Genomic DNA, 23822 nt, shown 5'->3' with positions numbered 1-23822 from the left:
TATTATTATGCGACGTGTTGAAACAGCTAATTTCTCTGATGCAGTTTACTGCCGGTTGATTTAATTAGAGGTATTAATGTGACGAGAAGCGCTTTGTCATTTGAATGCATAACACGCACTTCCTCGCGCTCACACCCGCCCTCCGGCGCTACCGTGTTACCTGTCTGATTGACTGATGTCTTCGAGGCATGTTTAAACACTACCCCTGTTTATAAATTTAAAATAGTAGAATAATTTACAGAAAACTTTTTTTTCATTTATTTATACATTTTGTAAAATACATTTTACAGTGATGATCACACACAAAAGTCATTGGATGGTTTTTATTTGATTGGAATAGTGTTAGTGTTAATCAGTTTAACCATCAGGGTCCAAGTTGAACTATGTGGTTGTTCCCTGCACTTGGACCGGTACTTCTCTCTAGGGGTTTCGTCATACTTGTTCCTGGTTATGGTTATACACTTTGTTGTACGTCGCTCTGGATAAGGGCGTCTGCCAAATGCCTGCAATGTAATGTAATGCAATAACATGCATTTGCTGTGAGAATGTTCCTGACTGAAAATTATAATGCAGGTGTAACAAACACTGTTGGTACCTGAAAGTAGCGGAGTTCTAGAATGCTGACTTTAAATTTAGGAGAGGAAAAAAACTTCAAAGGGTTAATGTTAATGAGCTGGCAGATTGTCCGCCCTAAACACGCACTGTCATCTTTACAGTCGTCCCTTAATTAGAATTTGCTGCGCTGCATCTGGCTGCACCTGGAGCAGCAGGTGAGGCAGTGTCCGGTCCGAGAGGCAACCACAGGTAACTATACAAACCGCATGCAGCAATCCAGGTGCATTAAAACTTTTCCTGTGTGTCGCGCATGGTGCATTTATGCGCTCTATGCTGCAAAACTGCATGATCTGTCCTATATAAATAATGGTTTATTATTATTATTATTATTATTATTATTATTATTATTATTATTATTATTATTTACAGACTGGTACCTGTGTACTGTACGTCTCACTACATAACAGCTTGCAAGCACTGCAAAATACTGTTATACTCTGTATTAATTCTGTCCATAATTCTCTTTGTTAGTGTATAGCTACAAATGTGTTTTAAGAAAATATGTCTTTCAGTTGTGTGCACCTCCAATAATGAAAATAAGAGATAACCAGCAGCACATTAGGAGAGTGCTGCTCCTGAAACGTCACAATACAGAACATTTCTATGATCTTTTCGAATTTCAAAATTCGGAAGTACCTCAACAATATAAATTTATAATATAGCACGTTGCTTGTAAGACGTTTCAATGTGACGTTTTCAGCACAGACATAGAAACATCTCTAGCACCCAAGGACACTGGTTTAAGTGTGACCATGGGTTACATTGTTTGTTGTGAGTAACTCTGGATAACAGAATCTACTAAATTGATTTTATGCAAATGGGAGTAGATATGTGTGTGTGAGGGGGAAAGATAGGTTTGAAATATCTGCATTAAAAAAGATGGATGTTTTAAGGGGGAAAGGAAATGGAACGCTTGATAGAAGGCGGTAGTTACCAGGAGTAAAATACATGGAAGCGCCCCTGTCAAGTGAGTCCACAGACTCGACATTTCAAATATGCTCAAGCTTTTCAGCTACTCTTGCCTGCATATTTGGAAGCTAAATATTATTTTTTGACGCATAAATATTAACCCGTGCAAGTGTTCGTGCTCTAGCGTCATGTCAGCACACCAGAGCTTGTGAACATTAAGTCGCATCTTCCATTGGAAGAGCTGGCTGTCCATCATTCCCATGCAAAATCAGCACACTGAAGCGTTATCTCGCTTGTGCTACACCGCCTTCATCCATCATTCTGCAACTGCGCATTTTTTCTAACGAACAGTCGTGCTATTTGTACTCCGGTCCGTCACTGTTCCGTTCGAAATGTAATTAACATCATCACCCTTGCGCCACCCTCTCCCCCAGTAAGATTCCTTGAACTCGTTTCCAAATAAGGAAACGAATGCCTGCGGCAGTGCGCGCGCCTCATTCCCAACTCGCGCACACGAGACGGCTCGGGACGCCGAACTCCATATAAGGCAATAAGGGCCCGGCGTTTCAAAATTCAACGCGAGAAGGGGGTGAGAGAGAGGGAGCATTGTAAGTTACCGCGAAAGAAAGGAGTGAGACACAGAGAGGAGGAGGGGGAGAAGGGTTTACTGACCGAAAGAGAGGGAGAGACAAAAGAGAGTGGAAGAGGGTGGGGTTAAAGGCCGACTTCTGCGGGCAACAATGTGTAACAAAGACGACGGTTTCTGTCAAAGATGAGGTGGCACTTTTATTTTTGAAGTGTTTTTTTAAAATTATTTGTTAAAAGTGAATGTTGGTCCATATAATTTATTCATGTCACATGTTAATTAGCGCTGTTGCTTTGTATGTTTAATAAATTAATGTATTGATTTAAAGGCAGCATATTACAAGATTTATCCGTGTTTCATAATTGTCTCACAATGCCATCAGGCAATTATCTAAGTAACGCTGTGGCAAGGATAACAATCGCGTGGTAGCTACTTCAGCATGAAAAAAAGCAGGAAGCGAGTCAGAAATTGCACATTAAATGATGCTCCCTGGTGTGTTGTTTGAGAAAATGTAACCAGACATTATTTAGAGATATTGACAGTGTGGAAAATACCACTATTGCTTATCTCTGCTGCCGTCTGGTGGAGGGTCTGCGTAGTGTGACACAAGTTCCAGTCTGGGGGGGGGGGGGGGGCATCGCAGCTGTGGTTTGGGGCATCAGAGGTCCTGGTAAAACAAAATCTTTAAAAAATCATCATGGGCACAGGAACTCACACACACGTTTGTGTACTGATGAGTTTTTATTTTTTATTTTTCACAGGGGCTCTCACAAACAGGTGACTGATTCAAGCAGAGTGGGGGAGGAGGGGGGGACAAGAGGCATAAACAAAATTGGAGAGGCCTCCTGTACCCTCGTGGGCCCATGAAGAATTCCTAGAGGCCCTTATGTGTTTATGCATTTTCATGATTTGCATATTTCTATATTTTAGACTCTCCAACTTCAATCAAACTTTGTCCAGTTCATGAAGTGATAGTGATCCCTGCAGTCTGCAGTCTGCCACCAACTTTTCAATAATTATTTATTGTGTTGAGCTCCACAAAATAAGCAAATAATGATTTTAATGATGATGACTATGAAAGGTGTATCTAAAATGAACAGCATAACACACATAATAAATACACACCATGGGATATTGCTTAAATAAACATTAAAAAGCAATAGCCTTCTTGTTATACAGCCATACTTGCATGAACAATATACTGTGTAGTAGACATTCCGTATGTAGTTTCTCAATTTATTTCCTTTTTTCTCAAACTTTTTCCACCACAAACTGGACTATGCTGTACTATTGTATAATGTGCACAAGGTCACAGCATTAGCTGACAGTCTGGACTGTGGTAGATTATTACCTTATATGATCATTTGGCTGGAAGCTGTATGGTATATTGGACTAATGTAGTGCTATTTATAGTCATGTTCTTTTTCTTTCTTTCTTTCTTTTCAGGGCTTTGCATTTCGTGGCAGGTAGGCACCACCCTAATAGCGTTGCTCCATATGCTGTCCATAGGTTCAAAGGGCATTCCGAACTCACGGAAGCACGAAATCACTCGCGTTTTCACTCTGCGCCTGAGAATACCTTGGCTTTTTGGACCTCGGGGCTTTCCATACGTTGATAAACATGGCGCCGGCCTGTATCCGTGCTGAAGTTATCACATTTTCCTCATGAAATGGACATAACTAATAAATAGGGTTCGTTCTAATGACATACAGCAAATACAAGACGGGAAAAGAGAAAAGGGTAGGAAAGACGGACATTTAAAATGGGCCTTCGTTATCTGCTAGCCGGTGTCCCCGGATCTTCTTATTTTGGAGCGCAGCGCTGCATTCGGTTCATATTCAGGACAAATGCCGCTCCGCTGCGGACTGCGGTCGGAACCGCTGCGATGCAGGACGGGAGTGTGGCACACCTTACCGCCTGGGCTGCGACTTCGCGGTCTTTACCCTCAGTATCATCGCTCGGACGGAACTACCGCTGCGACTGGTTCTGTGTAACGAAAAGACTATGCAGCCGCACACTGAATTCCGGAAGTACCGCTGCAAAAAAGTTCTGCTTGGCTGAGCTGGGCTCGGCTGTCGCTGCCCGTCAGCGCGCGCATGCCCACAGGCCGTGCTGGAGCGCGACTCCTGCCCGTTTCCATTCGACGTCCACTGCCGTTGCCAAAGACGTGGTTCTGTTTGAGCACGACCGAACCCGGTTCTTTCGTCTGCTGTCGTTCTTCTGTGCGGGCCAGCTGCTGTTCTGGACCTACCTGGCTCACTTTGCTTTTACCAACCTGCGAGACTCGCGACGCGCCCAGGCGCCCGAGAACACTGCGATTTCAGGGGGACTGTTTGGCATCGACGCAAATTTAGGTTCTGGTGCCTGGAGGTACGGGTTCACCCTCTCGTGTCTGGCTGTAGGTAAGTCATTGTTCCTTAAAATAATTAGTCCGATTTCTGAGCGCAACAAACTCTGATATGTATATATTAATGGCATATCTTAGTGAAAGATGTGTATGTATGTTGGCATATGCCTCCTTGTCAATTTGGATTCCGTCTCAGAATCTCTTAAGATTGCGCACAGTCTTATACAGCTTTCTACTGCTATTATTTACTGTAAAATGTAACTTACTGGAAAATATAATAAATGTATTTCACAATTAATTTTTTAAAACAAAATGTTGGCTAATATCTGAGAGCAGTAGCTTCCCCACTGCAGATCTTTCACACTCTAGTGTCTCAGTGGTGGTCAGTGCTCTGCTCTGCCACTCCCCCTTCTGCACTGCACGGTCCTGTGCGCCTGGCACTGACCGTTTGACCTTCGACCCCGCAGGAGGAGCGATTGTGGGATTCGGTGTTCTCTTCTGTCGCCGGTCCGTCAGCCGGGTCATCTTGCACAAGGGCGGCGGGACGGTCACCGTGACGACGCAGTCCCCCCTGGGGGCCGACAGGGGGCGGAGCCTTACCGTGCCGCTGGAGCAGGTGGCCTGCTACTCCCACAGGCAGGAGTCCCCCACTTTCATCCCCCTGCGGGTCAAAGGTCACCGCTTCTACTTCCTGTTGGACAGAGAGGGGACCCTCAACAACCCCAAACTGTTTGACGTGACTGTAGGGGCATACAGGCCTTTCTGAAGTGTGTGAGGCTGTGTGTGTGTGACTGTGTGTGTGTTGTGTGTCTGACTGTCTGACTGACTGACTGTTGGGGTATACAAGGTGTATGTGTGTGTGTGTGTGTGTGGCAATACATATGCTTTCCACTTCTCCATTTTCAGTTTGCTTGGAAAATTAAGTTTCATTTACTTCCACCTTCCACCAATTAAAACAGGCTTGTTGTTTGGAACAATAAAATGTTTATTTGCTTTGCTGACAGCCATTTCCAGAGCGACTTACACAGCTTATGTTTCACATACAGTCCATTTATACGGCTGGATATTTACCTGAAGCAGCTCAGGTGAAGTACCTTTAGCTCAAGGGTACAGTGGCGGCACCCCACCTGGATACTGAACCTGCAACCCCTTAGTTACAAATCCATTTCACTATCCTCCACACTGCTCTGCTGCCTGATTTGTAGTTTTATTGACTTGGTAAAACTACAAGGCACCTGACACCTGCATCATGAAACATAATTACAGAGTTAGCTGGATTACTGCTCTGAGTAAAACCCATAACCCTCCGAAATCAGGAACATGGATGGGTGGGGTGGAGGGTTAGGCTGGGGTATACTTTTTTTTGAGGATTTGATGACCATGATGACCCTGGATGTTCGCATCATTATGGAAGGTTCTTTGGTGGAATAAACTATGTATCATAAATGCACCTATCACAGTGTGCGTTTGACAGCCACTTGGTGCAGTGTGTGTTAGTAAGGAGTATGTGTGGCTGGTGTGTGTTTGACTACAAGCACGCTTCTCCGTGCTGGTTGGATGTAGGGCCTGTCACTCAGGTAAAGTTGGCAGATGAAAGCCAATCAGCCGCATGGGCAGAACACACCACTGCCACAGCTCCGGGTCTCCATCACCTGACCAGGTGAGAGGTGAGCCAGTAGAGGACGATTGGCTGAAAGGCCGCGGTTGCCATGGTGATGTACAGGCGCAGCTGGGGTTTGGCGCTGGCCCCGGGGCCCATGGAGCGCGAGGAGAGAGAGGAGAGAATCTTCCCCCGCAGCGAGCGGACCTGCCAGGGCCAACGCACGATCAGATACACACGTTAACATACAGCACACACACACACACTATACAGCACACACACTATACACATAAAACACATGCAAATTACACTATACAACACACTCACCCACACAAAACATGCATATACTACAGGATACAATGCACCCTATTTCTATAATGTGAATCTAGACCGAGCAACAAAGCAAGTGCAGACTCAACTGACACTATGTCGAGTTATGCAAATGACCAAACTACCCTCATGAGCATTAACTACATTATACAAACCAGAGCGAAGTTCCTGCAGGACCTGGAAACAGAAAGCAGCTGCAGGTGAGGTGCTAGAGAGGGTCAGCTGGGGTTGAGCAGCCCGGGTGCATGCGATTGCCTATGCAAGGTAATCATACAGAACATGCATACGTACATCCCCAGGTATATTCCATGCAAAATGCTGACTGGCCAACTCTGACACACACACACACACGCACACACACTTGCTACTCACGATAAAATACATGAATGAACAGGAAGCCCAGGCTAGAGACAGGAAATACCCATTCCTTCCAAACAACAGGCCTCCCACCATCGTGAGGATAATCCTAACAGAGAGGGGAAGGTGCATTGTGGGAGATGTAGTTATTTAATTGCCATTGATAAATGTATCATTTATTAGCTTAGGTAGGACTCAAAGACCTGACAAAGTTGGAGAGGAAAGGAGGGGTTATTATTATAGATATTTTGTTTCTTATGTTTGCCATCACAGCTGTCCTGATTAAATGCTATATTTACTGATTATCTATCACTGTTCATGTTTACATTTATTGAGCCATACTTTGGCAATATTTACATAAGTATTAAGCTGCAAATAATGCACTTCATTTAAAATCTGAGAGTGAAGGAGAGAAACTCAGAATCCTTTGGCTTGGCTCCTCACCCCACATATTTGTATCCACTGTAGGCCAGGAGGTCAAAGGTCGAGAGGTCAGAGTGCACAGTGAGCAGGTAGAGAGCCAGAGCCAAGGCCACGACCTCCACAACAACCCAGACCAGGCTGATGCAAGGCCACACTGGCTGACCTGGGAAGAGGAGAGGACATACCAGAGGATGGAACAGAGAGGGAGGGAGAGGGGAGAGGACGTAAACCAGAGGGATGGAGGGAGAGAGAGAGGGAGGGGGAGAGAGAGGGAGAGGGACGGTAAACCAGAGGGATGGAGGGAGAGAGAGAGGGAGAGGGACGGTAAACCAGAGGGATGGAGGGAGAGAGAGAGGGAGGGGGAGAGAGAGGGAGAGGGACAGTAAACCAGGAAGAAGAGTGAGAGGGGATGGAGGGAGAGAGGGGGAGTGGGGGAGAGAGAGGGAGAGGGACGGTAAACCAGAGGGATGGAGGGAGAGACGGAGAACATTTTGAGGATGAGATTGGAAGAATAAGATGTTCAATCAGTGGATTAACAATTGTGAAATAATATTGTGAAACAGATTAAATGAGGTTAGTCATGACAAAAGACAAGGAATTATGTAAAAGTTTGCAAAGGAGAAAAAAAACTACACACCCACATAAAAGTTTCCTGTTTTGCAACATTTCTCTGGGTTCTGCCATGAGAAGAAATCAGAGCCGCGCGGTGAGTAAGATGTGACATCACACCCGTTTGGTGGATTTAAAACAGAGGGAACGTGCAGGTGAACCAGACACATTCACACAGGTTAGTGAGAGGTGCAGTGATTAGAGCAGGGTGTAAAATGGAAGGAAAGGTGTATATGTTGTTTAATCGGTGCTCAGGTTGTGGTAAAGAGTTGAGGACACGTGTGCCCAGTCTGAAGAGGCCTGTCTGTTCGCAGCTCCACTGTGGTCAGGCCACCACTGGGGGGCACCAGAGCACACAGGACACGTGCACGCGTGTGGAGGGAGAGTGGACTGGAGGGTACGACTTTAATAAACAGTTGTGTCCTCAGCTTACATGTTGAAAGGGATTGCACCAATCACACCGTATGTTGGTTATAACCAAAAGAGCAACACTGACGACCACTGGTGGATACTGCATCCAGGATATCCAGCAGTCACTGGTGGAATTGTTCTATCTGTACTTTGTGATTGGTGGAGCTCCCTCTGTTTGCTCAGAGTAAGGTGAAGCCATGTCTGTCTTAACTCTTCAGTGCTTTGCGGGTAGATTTCCCCAGATTTGTGGAGAGGTGGGGTTACGTTGGTGTACGGTGTGGTGTTTGACAAACCCTGTCCCTTGACAGACTGCTGCTCCCCCCGCCCCCCCCCCCCCCGCCTCGAAAGCGGACAGTACCTCCTCTGAACTCCCAACGCCATTCCCACTAGAAGGATGTAGGTAAGGAACGCCATCGCTGAGAGAGAGAGAGAGAGCGGGAGAGAGACAGACACTAACACTGTTATGCATCAAATTAAACTGCCACTGAATGTTCTTTCTGGACTGTTCACATTGCATGTTAATGTACATGTTAGCTGTGAAGCGTTCTGTTAAAATACTGCTTGTTCATGCTCTCTCCTGCCAGTAGGACAGGAACTCCACTCACAGGGGATGTAGAGGTCGGGAGCGTTGACATCATTCCGGGGCGTCAGGGGCATGTCCCTATGGTAACGCACTTCCCAATCCTGGTGATGTCATCACAGATCGGGCGCAAGCCCCAGCAACACATGAGCAAACCCAGCGATTGCGACACACCACCTTTAATCAGGTCAGAGCACAGACAGTCCTGCACAGCAGGAGCATGCACACACACACACACACGCACGCACACGCACGCACGCACGCACGCACACGCGGACACGCACGCACGCACGCAGACACACACACACGCATGCACGCACACACACGCACGCACACACACGCACGCACGCACACACATGCACATGGGCCTAAATAAGGTTTCCCTCTCAAACCATACAAGCGTTTTCAGCGATGTTTCACGGCATTGCTCATTTCAATTTCTCAAACACTTTTAGCCTGAGGCCTGAAGAGCTTCCGGAATATTCACTCTGCCATCAGCCAATGGGCTGCAAACTAAAGTACACCTGTACCTGTGCCCAGGTGAGCTCTCCCCCTGTAGAGCCAGTGGGCTGCAGCTAAAGTACACCTGTACCTGTGTCCAGGTGAGCTCTCGCCCTGTAGAGCCAGTGGGCTGCAGCTAAAGTACACCTGTACCTGTGTCCAGGTGAGCTCTCGCCCTGTAGAGCCAGTGGGCTGCAGCTAAAGTACACCTGTACCTGTGTCCAGGTGAGCTCTCGCCCTGTAGAGCCAGTGGGCTGCAGCTAAAGGAAGTTCTCACACAAGGCCCTTAAAATGAACAGCTGTGTGCATGCTGCTACCCGCAGCAGTGGAAGGTGCTGATTGGTCGGTCGGCAGGGTCACCTGATGTGCGTACGGAAAGAGGAGGAGCAGCAGCTTCTTCAGGACGTACGTGGTGTCGACCGTGAAGAAGTATTTCAGCCTGTTCACAGACACAAAGCGGCTGATCTGTAAAGGAGACAGAGACAGAGAGAGAGAGAGCAAGAGAAAGGGAACACAAAACCCTTCAGGGCAAAAAACACAGTCTTTAAAAGCAGTCACCCTGCCCTTCATCTTGAAAATCATCAAGTTCCCACTGAGTCACCTTTCTTGCAGAATTGTGACTATTACTCATATTTGATAAACAAGTCACTGAAAGCAACAACCATAGCAGGAAATGAGCAACAAAACATGTGGTGAGAAAAAAATAAAAAGAAATAAGCAAATACATGAAAGGGAAGAATTAAAAATGAATTGTAATCCTATCCAATTCTTTCAATTTCAGAACTTCTCCCAGCGTACACTCCGACTCAACATTAATGCAAACGCCACCGCCCCCCCCCCCCACCCCCCACTCACACATGGACACTAAAAGAACAGCGGGTGTCCAACTCTGTGCTCTAAACGTCCAGAGTTCCACCTCCCTCCTGCAGAAACTGACAACTTTGAAGCATCTAATGAATATTAATTGAGGGGCGGGGTCACTGTGGAAATGGACATTTTGCACTGTGATACCATTTCGAAGCAGAGAGGACAGAGGAAGCACAGGACATCTGTATTTGATCCCCTTATGCCCCACTCTTTCTCCACCACATCCCTCCATCTACCTCCTCTCTCACCACATCCCTCCATCTCTCTCCTCCTCACCACATCCCTCCATCTCTCTCCTCTCTCACCACACCCTCCATCACTCTCTCCCCTCTCACCACTTCCCTCCATCTCTCTCTCCTCTCACTGCATCCCTCCATCTCTCGCACCTCCTTGTTGGCCATGTCCTTGCCCTGGAAGGCCAGGGATGAGCCGTACACCATCGCTGCACGGGCCACTGGGTCCCCGAAGAAATTAGTGTCTCCTCCTCTGGCTCCTGCTGCTCCGCCCGCGTAGTACCCCTGCATGGCCATGGGGGGCGAGAGAGAGCTGGTGTCCGTGAACAGCAAAGCCTTGCCAGCAGTAGGGGGTGCTCTGCGTGCTCTGGGGTTTGTTGCTAGGAGACAGGGTGGGGAGGAAAGATTTGAGAAAATGTTTGACTGAGTACAGGCGGTGTGGTTCCACACCCTATATCAATCAGAAGTGATTAATTATGATGAACAATAGCAATTTTAGCCAATTTTGATTTCTCAATAAATATATTTTTTTAATCTATCACCTTTTAATTTAGGCTTTACTACATTTTACAGCTCTCACGCAAGAAGAGTGAACACAATCGACCCGGCCTTTCAGGATAAAGTGTGTACATTAGTGTAATATCTGGGCGGGGAGGATGGGGGGATGGGGGGGGAGTCGCATTCCTCGACTTCCAGGAGAACTCAATTTGATCCACAGGTTTGGCGATATTGGGCTACTGATATAGCATAGGCTAGCTTCTTAAAAAGTTATTATTATTATTATTATTTTGAATTTATGGCGGATCTGAAGAGTTTCTGCAAATGAAACACGGCGTATTTATGTCTCCAAATGGGAATGGAATGCGAGATAGCAGTAGTCAACTGCAGAACGGAATGTGGCGAGTGGAAATTCTAAGCTTTTACGATAAAGACCGAGATTGCTTAATCACAACCAAGATAAAGCCGCTCTCGTTCAGAAATACGCGCGCAGATCAGCTGTGACTAACGAATTGGAAGCAACGGAAATGCTGGGCCTGACAAAAACTTCCATGCATCCTTGTTACCGCTTTATTTCGTATTGGCTATACTTACTCGATCGATAGCCGTGATGTGGAACGTCCATTGCAAGTCTTGCAAGACGGAAACAGACTTACCACTACCCTGAGCTTAAAAGTTCTAAAGAGCTTAATTTATATCCTATTCACACTATAAAATAGCGTATTTTCTTTCTCTAAAATGTTACATTAGAAATTAGAAAAGTAAATCACAGAAATCTACTACAGAGCGTCTGTGACCGAAGCCCCACGCCCGCTGATTCTTTGATGGGCTCGTGCCAGCGTGGCGTGCTTCATGTCTTGGATTGGTCGAAAAGGAATTTCTACTTCTCGAAAACTACACAATGATTGGATGAAAGGACGTTCAGTCATTTCAGTGCGGCTCCCGTTAGCACCGAGGAAGTCGATTTGAATGTTTAACCTACAGTAATGATTCTGGACCAGTCCCATAATGCATAGATTCGAGGTTTATGGGATTACATTCGCGTAGTCCTGTTCTTGGATCGGCTGTTGGAAATGATAGCCTGCCCGGAACATTAAAAAACTGTCATGAAGGAACCCACGATAGAATTTGAGCAGATAAAGTTAGTAGCTTTATATCGATCCATGCTTTGTGTTGACGTCGATTATGTTTTCCTCCATACAGGGAGAATTTGTTTACATTCGGTTGTTATGGGACTCGTCAGACGTTGACTAATTTACGGGAATCAAAACATTAAGACAGCCAAGGTTAAGCATCAGCGTGCAAATTTCGCGCATATCTAATTGTGAGTTGAAGGATAGGACACACCAGAGCGTCAGAAGCACTCAGAAATGACTCAACCGCTGTATGCCAGACTCAGCACAAAGCGCGAGACCCTGCACGTGCCTTCCCCGCGTGTCATTTCCGAAAGCCGCGAAATCGAATTAAAAACCGAAGGTAAATGCATTTTACAGACACACAGGCGTAGGTTTCATTTCAACTTCAGGGAGGAGGCACACTGCTGGACAACTGAGTCTCGCGCTGTCAAGAGTCTCATATGCGTAGTAGTCTAGCAATGAATTGATATGAACATATTGCACATCGATCTTGCATATTGAAAAGGACCAGGACCCTTTCAGAGATGAATGAGCCATATGGCACGAGATCAGATGACAGGCGGTTCTCCCAAGAAACCAAATCTTGTTTCACCAGCAAAACTGTCCTTCATTCTGCTTGCCTCTATCAGAAGATGGACTGATAAACTTTGTGTGTACAAAAAAAAGAAAAAAAAAGATCAGTAATGGCAACATACTGTATGGGACGCGGTTGGCGCCGAAGTCAGGGATGGTAACTTTTTGTAAGGAGGCAAGGAAGCGGCTACGGAACGTGACACATCGAGCAGACACGCCGGACGAAAGGGGAATTCAACCGCTTTTACTCTCGTTGCCGAACGTGACTCACTCCCCCGTTGACAATGCCACACACATATAATTTATGAACACATTCCTCGCGCCGATATCCATGCTTCCATTTCGTTACTCCAGGCCAATACACTCAGCCTATTAAAAAGGAACAATATCGACGGTAATTAGAAAAATAAATCATACCTGTAATTTAATTACTAGCCTACCTTTCACACGTGAGTTTTAACTGATGTGATTCATAATTTGGCCGGGGGAAAGAAGGTGAAAACAGATAAACAACAGCGGCGTCTCGTATTCACTTTAAAGCCGCACGGCAGTGAGTAACATTGCCGGGAATTCATGCCGTTTATATACTCGATAATTACAGACAGCTGTCTCTTTTACTCTCTCTCTCTCTCCCAATGTTTCCCTCGCGCCTGCCCGCTGCTGCGCCGCTCAGTTAGTTAAGCAGATAAGTGTTCCAGTGGCTTCTCAGCTGCATTAGCTTCAATAGCTAGTAGTTCACTTAATTCTGTAAAAATTGTCATGCGTTTTATTGTCATGTTTTAATCCAGTTTGTCCACCATCGTCATCGCCATCATATTCATAATTAATAATCAGTCGTAATCATTGTTTGTATAATCACATACATACATACAATGCAGGTGGTCGATTAAATTTTATGATATCTTCCCTGTGTCAATTACGTTGCATATTCGAAGTAAAATTCAATGAGGAAAAAATGGGGTGAAAGGTCATGTATATGGGAACACTGTGACAGTTACTGTACTGAACGAATTAAGCTGACTGGTAAACCCCATTCCTGACTGACAGAGTCACTGCCCGTCTGTCCCTCCGCGCGCTCCTGGGATAGGTTGATGTGGTCAAGAGAAAGCGTGCCCAGAATCCGGAACATCCGGATTGGCTCCCGCGGTCTCCCTGTGGGCAACTACTCGTCAGCTTTCGGCGCGCAATTTAACCCCATATTTATGAATCAATCGACTTTTAAATTCTTCAGTTTTGGAAATATGCTAAGGCTACATCATGGCGTCGTTATGTTTTATTCACAGTCACCCAAAACGGCGAATACATTTAGACAACAACTAAGGATGGAGTTCAGGGGGATGTTACCAATCGCAAATTACGCACAGTTTCGTCCCCATTGTCAACTGTATCGAGGTTAAATAGCTCGGAATACAAGTTGTATTCTGGCTGAAACAGTATTTGTCTCAAATTCCCTCAACTTTCCCCCTTTTGTATTTACAGCTGAGTCATAACCCCGTCGGGATGCGTAGAGCCACCTGCCGATCTCCACAATGCCATACTTTGAGCAGACACACGACATAACGGAAGTACGATATCACACTTGCCGTGTTCACGGACACCGTGGATGCTATTATCCATGTTTATGAGTCAGGAGCACGTGCGTCGCCTTTCAGAGGACACTCGCGTAGCGGCCCATTATCATTTTCCCGATAACAATTTCTTAGTTTTCCGGTTGTTCGTGTGAGTGTCTCGCGGTGTTGGTCGAAAACATTTATTTTATGCGCGTTTAGAACGCTCACTCCGGCTTGAGAACTGCCACTGATGCCTTATTGCTTTGAAACAGTAGCTGACACAGGTGTAACGAGGGATGAACGGGGTTAAAATAGACAGAGAGCGGAGTCTAGCAGAAACGTGCTTTCAGTCAGTTCTGCCTAAAAAGAAATCCCGGGTAGAAAGTGGGCGGAAACTCGCCATATTTGGTCATATACGTCACTTTCGCTCGACCCTCTTCCAGTAACTTCAAATGACTGCACCATTGCATTACATTTGTAGGGGAGCACTGGTGTGCTTGTGTCGGTCAATAATTTAAAAATATCATAGACATTTCTTCACACTGTCTAATACAGTTAAAACGTAATGTTTACAAATAGTATTTTGTCTCTATTTTACAGTTTTTGTGGAATAGCAAGGACATTTGTGGTTTACGTTTTCTTAACTTCCCCCATTGTGTGTTTGACGTTGATCTCGACTCACTCAAAAAGGGGTTTCCTCACTTTGAATGTGTCAGACTGGGATAGTAACTTTACTCTGTAAGTTAAAAACAAAATCGAATTACAAAACTTTTCTTCCGACGACATTATATTGATTTATACCTTGTTCTGCTGGATTATCTTCTGAGTCACGACTGTCAACCAAACGTTTTTGGACTTTGGTTGGTCAAAATATGTACCGGAATTTCGGAAACTTCAATCGGGGCACGGACCAGTCCTCAGGAACAGGTTCACCTAGAACTACGGCAGCGAACTCCAGAACAGCGGATCCTGACAATACAACCACACAACCTCAACAGGTTCGGAAATACTGTTATTATTCTTTAACATTAGTGCATCCCTAAACTGACATTTCACATTTTCTGATTGATATTTTTAAATACTAAGTCCATTGAAGCAACATGCATCTTGAATGAAAAGCATTATGGTATCATTAGCGCTACTACTACTACTACTATTATTATTATTATTATTATTATTATTAATTATATTATTATTATTAATAATAATAATAATAAGAAGAATAATAATAACAACAATAATTATAATAATTATAATAAATAATAATAATAATAATAATAATAAAAGAGACAGATGCACAACACTACAGTCTTGTTCATGCAGAGTTCAGGATTACACTCATGCCATGTGCCATTCCAGATGACATCACAGTGTGGACTCTCAGCCACTCACCTGGCCCCAGAAACATCTGGACAGGTGTGCCAGTCATGACCTAATCAGTGATGTCATCAATAGAACAGTCTCCTTTTCCTTAAGGGGCCAAACCCTGTTTGTGTTCACAGTATTTATTAAGCCATGTGATTGTTTATTCATATTCACATTGGTAGCTGTGTAATGCTCCTATTTTTAGCTGTAGTAGTGCATATGCACGCTTGGTAATATGCTCCGTTGTACACATTAACAAGCTGAATTGTCCTGTTAATTGTTAAACATAGCTGGGGGGATATTAACAGGCTGTGACTCAAAACAGCTCAGGCTGTGTCATGGACCCAAAAGCATCAGATTAAATGGCTGGGAGATTCATCTCTGTGTGTGAGTGGGAGAGGGTGTGGAAAGCAGTCTTTCAGTGGGTGCACTGGTGCTGTGTTCAGCCTGCACATTCATACTCTTATAGGCATGAGACACATTCCACACCTATAAATTGCTCACATGTCTAACTTCTGTTCTTCTTTCTCTCTCCCCCTCCCTCATCTCCTATCCTTCTCTCTCTTTCACTCATTCTTCTTTTCCCCCTGCCTCGTTCTCCTCTTCTCTTCACTGTTTTTCTCTCTGTTCCTCTCTCCCCTTTCTCATCTTTCTTCCTCCAACCCACCTCTCACACCCTCTATCTCTCCTTCTATCTTTCTGTCTCCCTGACTTCTCCACCTTTTTCTCCCTTTCTCTCCCCTTTTCCTCAACTCTTTCCTCACCCCTCCTTCCCCCCTCTCTCCCACCTTCTCTCCATCTTTCTCTCTCCCTGACTCATCTTCTCCCCTTCCTCCTCCTCCGCTCCTTTCTTCCCCCATTTTCTCCCGCTCTCAGACTCCCCCTCCTTCCAACCCCTCTTCCTCCCTGTCTCACTCCCTCCCTCCCCACCATCCCTCTCTCCTCCACCACCAGCAGAAGTTTTCATTGGGCGGCCCAGCCAACTTTGTCCCCAGTCTCAATGCCATCACCTCCAGCCAGGACCTGCAGTGGCTCGTCCAGCCCTCTCTCTGGCCACAACCTGGCCCCTCTCTCCCGCCCCCGCCCCCACCCCTGCCCCCGTACCCCCCCCAGCCGGCCCTGCGCTGCTCCCCGCCCCCCCCGCTGCACCACCCCGCCCTGGCGTCCAGGGCCTCCATGGCAACCTTGGGCTCGACGAGAAGACGCCCGGACGAGCAGGTATGTTCAGGCGCCAGCGCTCGCCGCACGCTCGACCCCGTGCTCCCCGTGCGCCGCTCACACGCCCGTCTGCGCTCTCTCCACCCCTGTGAACACACCGGCCCGACGACAGGACTCCACTGTCAATCAGTAAGAAAGGGGGCGGAGACAGACGCGGGACAAACGTGACACAGACGCAGGGCAGACAGAGGCTGTTGACTCAGGGCCGTGTGTGTAACATCCTGTAGGGTGTACATATGGAACAAACACTTTGGGTCCTGACGCCATGGCCCTTTGACCTTGTGACCCTGTGACCCTGTGAGCCTGGCGTCAGAGCAGGGTCACGGCAGGGTTGCAACTGAACTGTTTGTTTATGAGATGTCTGGAATGTCTGATCTCTTTATGCTAAAATCAGTTAAGCAGGGAGAAAAATGGGTGTGTAAGGGATTCTAGTGTGTATATGTGTCTGTGAAAGAGAGAGAGTGTGTCTGTGTACTTAACTGAAGTATGCGTGTGTAATTCTGTGTATGTGTGATTGAGTGTAGTGTATATGTGTGTGATTGACTATAGTGTGTGTGTATGTGTATGTCTGATTGAGTTTAGTGTATATGTGTGTGTGATTGACTATAGTGTGTGTGTATGTGTATGTCTGATTGAGTTTAGTGTATATGTGTGTGTGATTGACTATAGTGTGTGTGTATGTGTATGCCTGATTGAGTTTAGTGTATGTGTGTTTGATTATAGTGTGTTGAGTGTATGTACGTGTGACAGTGTAAAGTGCTTCTCTTGATTAATTATGTCTATGTGCAAAGTGTAATGAATGAGGTTGTAGCTGACAGTAAAGACCAGGTGAGTGTGCCAGGCAGAGCAATTCTTCTCACACACACACACACACACACCCACACACCCTAACACACACACACACACACACACGCACACACACGCACACCCTCTCTCTCACACACACACACCCTCTCTCTCTCACACACACACACACACACACACCCTAACACACACACACACACACACGCACACCCTCTCTCACACACACACACACACACACACTCATCCTCATTCCCTTCCCTCCGGCGCTTTCTCAGATATCCTTATTCATTACTTAACGCAACACCACATCAGTCCGGCCGACCGCAGAGACTCGCTTCGGAGACGAACCGTAGCCATAATCAAAACCACAAACCCCTGCGAGGGGCGCAACCTAACCAGGGTAACTCATTTTGGGAATTTCCTGCGAGGATCTTTAGATTTTGGCGGCAAAATGGCTACAGAATAAAAAATGAAAAAAAGGCAGGACAGGAAGTGAACTGCTGTGACTCATGGGGATGGGTCCTATGAGTCGTACCTGAGTCACAGTGGGGGTCTGGGGGTGAGTCACCACTACAAGTGGGAGAGAAAGAGGAGGGCAGGGACTTGGGGGTGGGGGTGGGGGGCCTTTTAAAAGTTTTAAGAGAGGGGTGCAGACATGTTGTGTGGCAGGGTATGTGTGTGTGTATGCATGTGTGATTTCCCAGTAGGGGGCAATGACAAAGTATTTCCATGAGGGGGCAGCAGCACGATCATAATTTCAAAATCATTCTCTTTCATGCTGTTGCTTCAATTCACCAAATCAAAAATAATTTTTTTTGTCTGCAATCATGTGGCTGTCATGATATTTTTTAATTCCCGTTTTACTCAAACCTGTTCCTATTTCTCTTCTTTTCTCTCTTTCACGCTCTCTCCCTCTATTTCTTTCTTTCTTTCTTTCTTTATCTCTCTATCTCTAGTTTACGCCGGAGGAGCTGGAGAGGAGAAGGATCCGGAGAGAAAGAAACAAACTTGCCGCGGCCAAGTGTCGGAATCGCCGCCGTGAGCTAACGGACACTCTGCAGAACGTGAGTCTCAGCCAGCGACCTCTCATCCAACCACACACCTCCCTGCAGAGCTGAACCAGCCTGGCCCATTATAGCCCTTTCCCACTGTAGAGCTGAGCCAGGCTGGCCCATTATAGCCCTTTCCCACTGTAGAGCTGGAACCAGGCTGGCCCATTATAGCCCTTTCCCACTGTAGAGCTGAACCAGGCTGGCTCATTATAGCCCTTCCCCACTGTAGAGCTGAACCAGCTCGGATGGAGTGTAGCACAGTGGTTAAGGAACTGGGCTTGTAACCGAAAGGTTGCAGGTTCGATTCCCGGGTAAGGACACTGCCATTGTACCCTTGAGCAAGGTACTTAACCTGCATTGCTTCAGTATATATCCAGCTGTATAAATGGATACAATGTAAAAAATACTATGTAAAAAGTTGTGTAAGTCGCTCTGGATAAGAGCGTCTGCTAAATGCCTGTAATGTAATGTAATGTAATGAACCAGGCTGGCTCATTATAGCCCTTTCCCACTGTAGAGCTGAACCAGGCTGGCTCATTATAGCCCTTCCCCACTGTAGAGCTGAACCAGGCTGGCTCATTATACCACTTCCCCACTGTAGAGCTGAACCAGGCTGACTCATTATACTGCTTCCCCACTGTAGAGCTGAACTAGGCTGGCTCATTATACTGCTTCCCCACTGTAGAGCTGAACCAGGCTGGCTCATTATAGCCCTTTCCCACTGTAGAGCTGAACCAGGCTGGCTCATTACAGCCCTTTCCCACTGTAGAGCTGACCCAGGCTGGCTCATTATACCGCTTCCCCACTGCAGAGCTGAACCAGGCTGGCTCATTACAGCCCTTTCCCACTGTAGAGCTGAACCAGGCTGGCTCATTATAGCCCTTTCCCACTGTAGAGCTGAACCAGGCTGGCTCATTATAGCCCTTTCCCACTGTAGAGCTGAACCAGGCTGGCTCATTATAGCCCTTTCCCACTGTAGAGCTGAACCAGGCTGGCCCATTATACCGCTTCCCCACTGTAGAGCTGAACCAGGCTGGCTCATTACAGCCCTTTCCCACTGTAGAGCTGAACCAGCTCGGATGGAGTGTAGCACAGTGGTTAAGGAACTGGGCTTGTAACCGAAAGGTTGCAGGTTCGATTCCCGGGTAAGGACACTGCCATTGTACCCTTGAGCAAGGTACTTAACCTGCATTGCTTCAGTATATATCCAGCTGTATAAATGGATACAATGTAAAAAATACTATGTAAAAAGTTGTGTAAGTCGCTCTGGATAAGAGCGTCTGCTAAATGCCTGTAATGTAATGTAATGTAATGAACCAGGCTGGCTCATTATAGCCCTTCCCCACTGTAGAGCTGGAACCAGGCTGGCTCACTTAGTTCAGGATCATTGTAATTGGGATGTAATTAGCCGTTGTTGGTTCCAGCTGAGTATTGCTTTCTTGTGATTGGTGTATGGAAGTGTTAAGTGAGACAGGGACTGACGCTGCCCCCCCCCCCCCCCTCCAGGAGACGGATCGTCTGGAGAGCGATAAGGCGGAGCTGCAGAAGGAGATCGCTGGGCTGGAGAAAGAGAAGGAGAAGCTGGAGCTGGTTCTGGAGGCCCACCAGCCCATCTGCAAGATCCAGAGCTCTGACTCCGACTCGGACCACAGCACCAGGGGACGCGCTGCTGGGGGCCGGGTCAAAACCGAACCCGAGGACCCCCCCGTGGCCGGCCCGTCCCGCCGCCGCGGGCCGAGAATCACCCTCCCCGCCCCCGTCACCGACTCCTCCACCCCCCCCTCGCCCTCTGAACCCGAGTCCCTGCACACCCCCACCTTCATCTCCACCCCCTCCCTCACCCCCTTCACCGCCAGCCTGGTGTTCACCTACCCCACCGCCGCCCCCCTGGAGCCCGGGGTCCCGGCCGCGGCTCACCGCCTCAGCCCGCCCCCCCCCTCCTCCGGCCCGCTTGGTACGGCCCACTCCTCTCAGAAGCCCCAGCCTTGCGGAGCGGCCCATCGCCGTAGCAGCAGCAGCGGCGACCAATCGTCCGATCACTCCCTCAACTCCCCCACCCTCATCACCCTCTGATTGGCTGCCTGTTCAGCACAGGGTTGAGGGAGGAGGTTTTTGGGGTTTGTTTTTTCCCCTCCTCGTAGAACTCTGCAGTCTTTTGACACTGATTGGCCCAAATTCAGAGAGGTCCTGAAGCCTGCCAATGGGAATGGAGACTTGGCTCAGCTGAACTGATCTGATTGGCCAGTGTGGGCTTAAGGATTGTGTGTGTGCTGGAACCCTTTCAGCTTCCGCTTCTTCTCAGTATTTCTACTCTTCTAAAGATGGACGACCGAAGACTGGCACTTCCTCAGTCACACTTTCATTCTGCTGCTTTTCGTCGACACGCCCACGACATCCTTACAAACTGAAAGTACGACTATGGGAGAAGCAGTTTCGAGTTACGTGATATGCCATGTGAGTTATTATGACATCACAAGAGGCGGTTGTCAGGAATGTTCTGTTTTGTTTGGCCTGTGCCCTGTGTGAACTGGTCAGAACTGGTTTGAACTGGCTGTGGATCAGCGGTGAGTCTAGAACTCTTCACTCTGGCTGAGAAAGTCAATCAGAATCAAAAGGTGGGGAGAGGAACTGATGAGAGAGAGAGAAGAAGAAAAAAACGTCCGTTTGAAAAGACAGGATTATGTCAACGATAGATGAGTTAGCCGAACCCTTAATGGGTGGAGCTAGTGAGCTGTCAATCATTGATCCTAAATGACTGGTCCCATACCAGTAAATGCATGAGAGCTCCTCTTAATTTTAAGGTTCACAAGGCCACACCCTCCCATCACAGGGAAATGCTGCCCGTACTGGTGATGATGATGATGATAATGATTATTATTATTCACAGGGGACTTCTATCAAAGTCAATAATTTCCTGTTCTGTATCATATATGAAATGTTACCTTCATGTCTGTGAGCTCTGATTCCACTTTATGCTAAACATGGGGGAGGGGGGGATTCCCTTGTGTCTGGGCCTAATGTCCCTTCAGACTTTCTCTACCTGCCAACCTAGTCACCCCCCCCCCCCACCCCCCCAGTTTGACTCAGTAACTTCCTCCACTAGCTCATGGGTGATGAGTGTTCTGGCACAAAATGGCTAGTGGGGTGGGGGGGGGGGGTCGTATGGGAGGTTGTTACACATTGGCTGTAGTGAGTCACCCCCCACTTGGAAATCTATGAGGCACCCTATATACCGTAAGTGCAGTCCATTATATTATTATTTTTCGAGGAACACATAAAGCAAATGGCCTCTGCTGCTGCCAGTGCTTTTGCTGACAGAAGAAGCCTGTCGTTGGAGCAACAGAAGCAGTCAGCGAATGCAAAGCATAAACCCAGAACTGTTCTTCTGAAGGATGGCGGTGTAGTTTAGGGAACTGGGGGTGATCAGAGGTTCGAATCCCAGGCTGGGCGTGGCTCCCACACCCTTGAGCAAAGGCACTACACCTTCAATGCTTCAGTAAAATATCCACCTAGATGAATAGGCAGTTTAAATAAAAGTGCGCTTTTTGAGGTGCCTCTGGGCGAGAGGATCCACTAAATATGCAAAATACAAAAATGTAAGATCTAAATGTACAAAGCGTACAAAGTATTTGGCGTCTGTGAGTTCAGGAAGGGGATATTAGACGTTCACTCATTCAGCACGGGGTAATGAAATGCTGTAATGGTGATTATACGCTTCGTGTGGCGATCGCTAAGCAACCAGAGCGTGAGCGCGAAAAAACCACACAACACTCCACTTCCGACCAACAGCCCAGGACTTGCCTTTGTGACATCACAGTCGCATAATGACATCATGGGCCATTCCGGGGGCGTGGCTCTGGGTTAACTCCGGTTAACACGCGCACAGGTGGAAGCATCGAAATCAGTCACGGTAGTAATGGGCTCACATATATTAAACAACTCCTTCCAAGTTATAGATTTGGCGGAGATCCCCGTTCTGCTTGCTACCGAAATTACATATAGATAAATTCATTCCATATTTATGAAACCTAAGAAGAGGTTTCATAAATTATTTTTATTATCTTCCATTTTCTTTCTAAACTTTTCTTTGAATAAAAATTGGCACTACATTTGTAATAAACGTTATTCGCTGGCGTACGGTCAGTGCTGTCCAAGGGGTCTTAAACATTAAGCTGCTGTGTTCTGCTGCTCTAGGAATGAACCCTAACCAACTAAAGGGATATTTCATTAAGAATGACAGATACAGAGGTGAGTCAGATTCCTGTTTCTGACAAACCCATCCGCCCCCTGTCGAGTATGTGAATGCTACTTATTCAATAGTATCCATTCGTTTGTATAAATAAAGGACATGTCTATGTTATTGCTTGTGATTCCCTGCAAGCGGGGATTCGAAAAGAAGGCTGATTATGACGACAAATGACCCGATGGACCCGCACATGCGCGGAATGTAGAAGCTGTGCATGGAAAAGCCGCGTGCGTAAAACCCGAGTATGGACGTAAAGTGCCGACAGAAATGTATTAATATACTGTGCCTTTGTTTCTTAGGTGATCAAAGAGAACCTATAAAATGTAGATTAAAGAGAAACACGACTGTTGAATTGTATGTTGACTATGCTTGTGTGCTAGCTATGCACAAGCCGTTGATTGCTGATGGTGTATGGTATAATGGTATAAAATGTATATGCAAACAAACGGTCAGTAGATTTCTGAGAGTGCACGACTTTACCGAGAAATGAAATGAAGGCGGGACCCTCGAGAACAAAAGGAAAACAGTAAAATATATATTTATAGATCAGATGAATTTGTTTATTTTCTTGTACGTTTGCTGGTCTCAGAATTGCACGTGTGTGAGTGTACACTGAGCACTGTATCAGCTTAAGGAACAATAAAGGCAGTGAAACTGTGCTTGTGGTCTGTGTATTGCGCTCTGTGGGGGGGGGGGGGGGGGGGGGATCTGATGGAGGCCTTTCAGTAGCAGTGTGGACTAGTGGTTAGTCCAGTGAGCTCTGGGCCTTTAAATGGGGGACAGCTTGCTTATCCTGACATACTTGCTTAGATACATACATACACACAAGCACACATGCACATACACACGTACAAACACACATACTCATGCACAAACACTCGCACATATGCGCACACACAGGCACCACATGTACAAACACACACATACGCACTCACACTGACACACCTACAGGCAATTACTGAACAAACTTCCTTCTCTCTCTGTTAAAATTCCCTCACTCTTTTGACTGGGT

General features: G+C 46.7%; 3 protein-coding genes across 3 annotated transcripts; 2 read left to right on the top strand and 1 right to left on the bottom strand.

Annotated features, from left to right (window-relative positions):
- Positions 1 to 3593: 3593 nt before the first annotated feature.
- Positions 3594 to 5460, top strand: tmem223 (transmembrane protein 223). Its single transcript, XM_064352969.1, has 2 exons — positions 3594 to 4512; positions 4925 to 5460. Exons 1-2 carry the CDS (start codon positions 3873 to 3875, stop codon positions 5221 to 5223), a joined length of 939 nt encoding a protein of 312 aa, XP_064209039.1. The 5' UTR covers positions 3594 to 3872; the 3' UTR covers positions 5224 to 5460.
- On the bottom strand, positions 5419 to 11718 carry LOC135264329 (protein YIF1A-like). Its single transcript, XM_064353193.1, has 8 exons — positions 11461 to 11718; positions 10522 to 10748; positions 9629 to 9733; positions 8793 to 8871; positions 8541 to 8603; positions 7189 to 7330; positions 6760 to 6853; positions 5419 to 6264 (listed from the first exon to the last, which is right to left on the bottom strand). The coding sequence occupies exons 1-8, from the start codon at positions 11489 to 11491 to the stop codon at positions 6106 to 6108; spliced, it is 900 nt and encodes a 299-aa protein (XP_064209263.1). The 5' UTR covers positions 11492 to 11718; the 3' UTR covers positions 5419 to 6105.
- Positions 11719 to 13440: 1722 nt separating this feature from the next.
- fosl1b (FOS like 1, AP-1 transcription factor subunit b) lies at positions 13441 to 23524 on the top strand. Its single transcript, XM_064352988.1, has 4 exons — positions 13441 to 15123; positions 16367 to 16708; positions 18469 to 18576; positions 20071 to 23524. Exons 1-4 carry the CDS (start codon positions 14998 to 15000, stop codon positions 20635 to 20637), a joined length of 1143 nt encoding a protein of 380 aa, XP_064209058.1. The 5' UTR covers positions 13441 to 14997; the 3' UTR covers positions 20638 to 23524.
- Positions 23525 to 23822: the final 298 nt, after the last annotated feature.

This window comes from Anguilla rostrata, chromosome 9 (genome assembly GCF_018555375.3).
Source record: "Anguilla rostrata isolate EN2019 chromosome 9, ASM1855537v3, whole genome shotgun sequence".
Taxonomy (NCBI): Eukaryota; Metazoa; Chordata; class Actinopteri; order Anguilliformes; family Anguillidae; genus Anguilla; species Anguilla rostrata.
The sequence above is the reverse complement of the archived record's forward strand: the minus strand, read 5'-3'. Positions and strand labels throughout refer to the sequence as shown.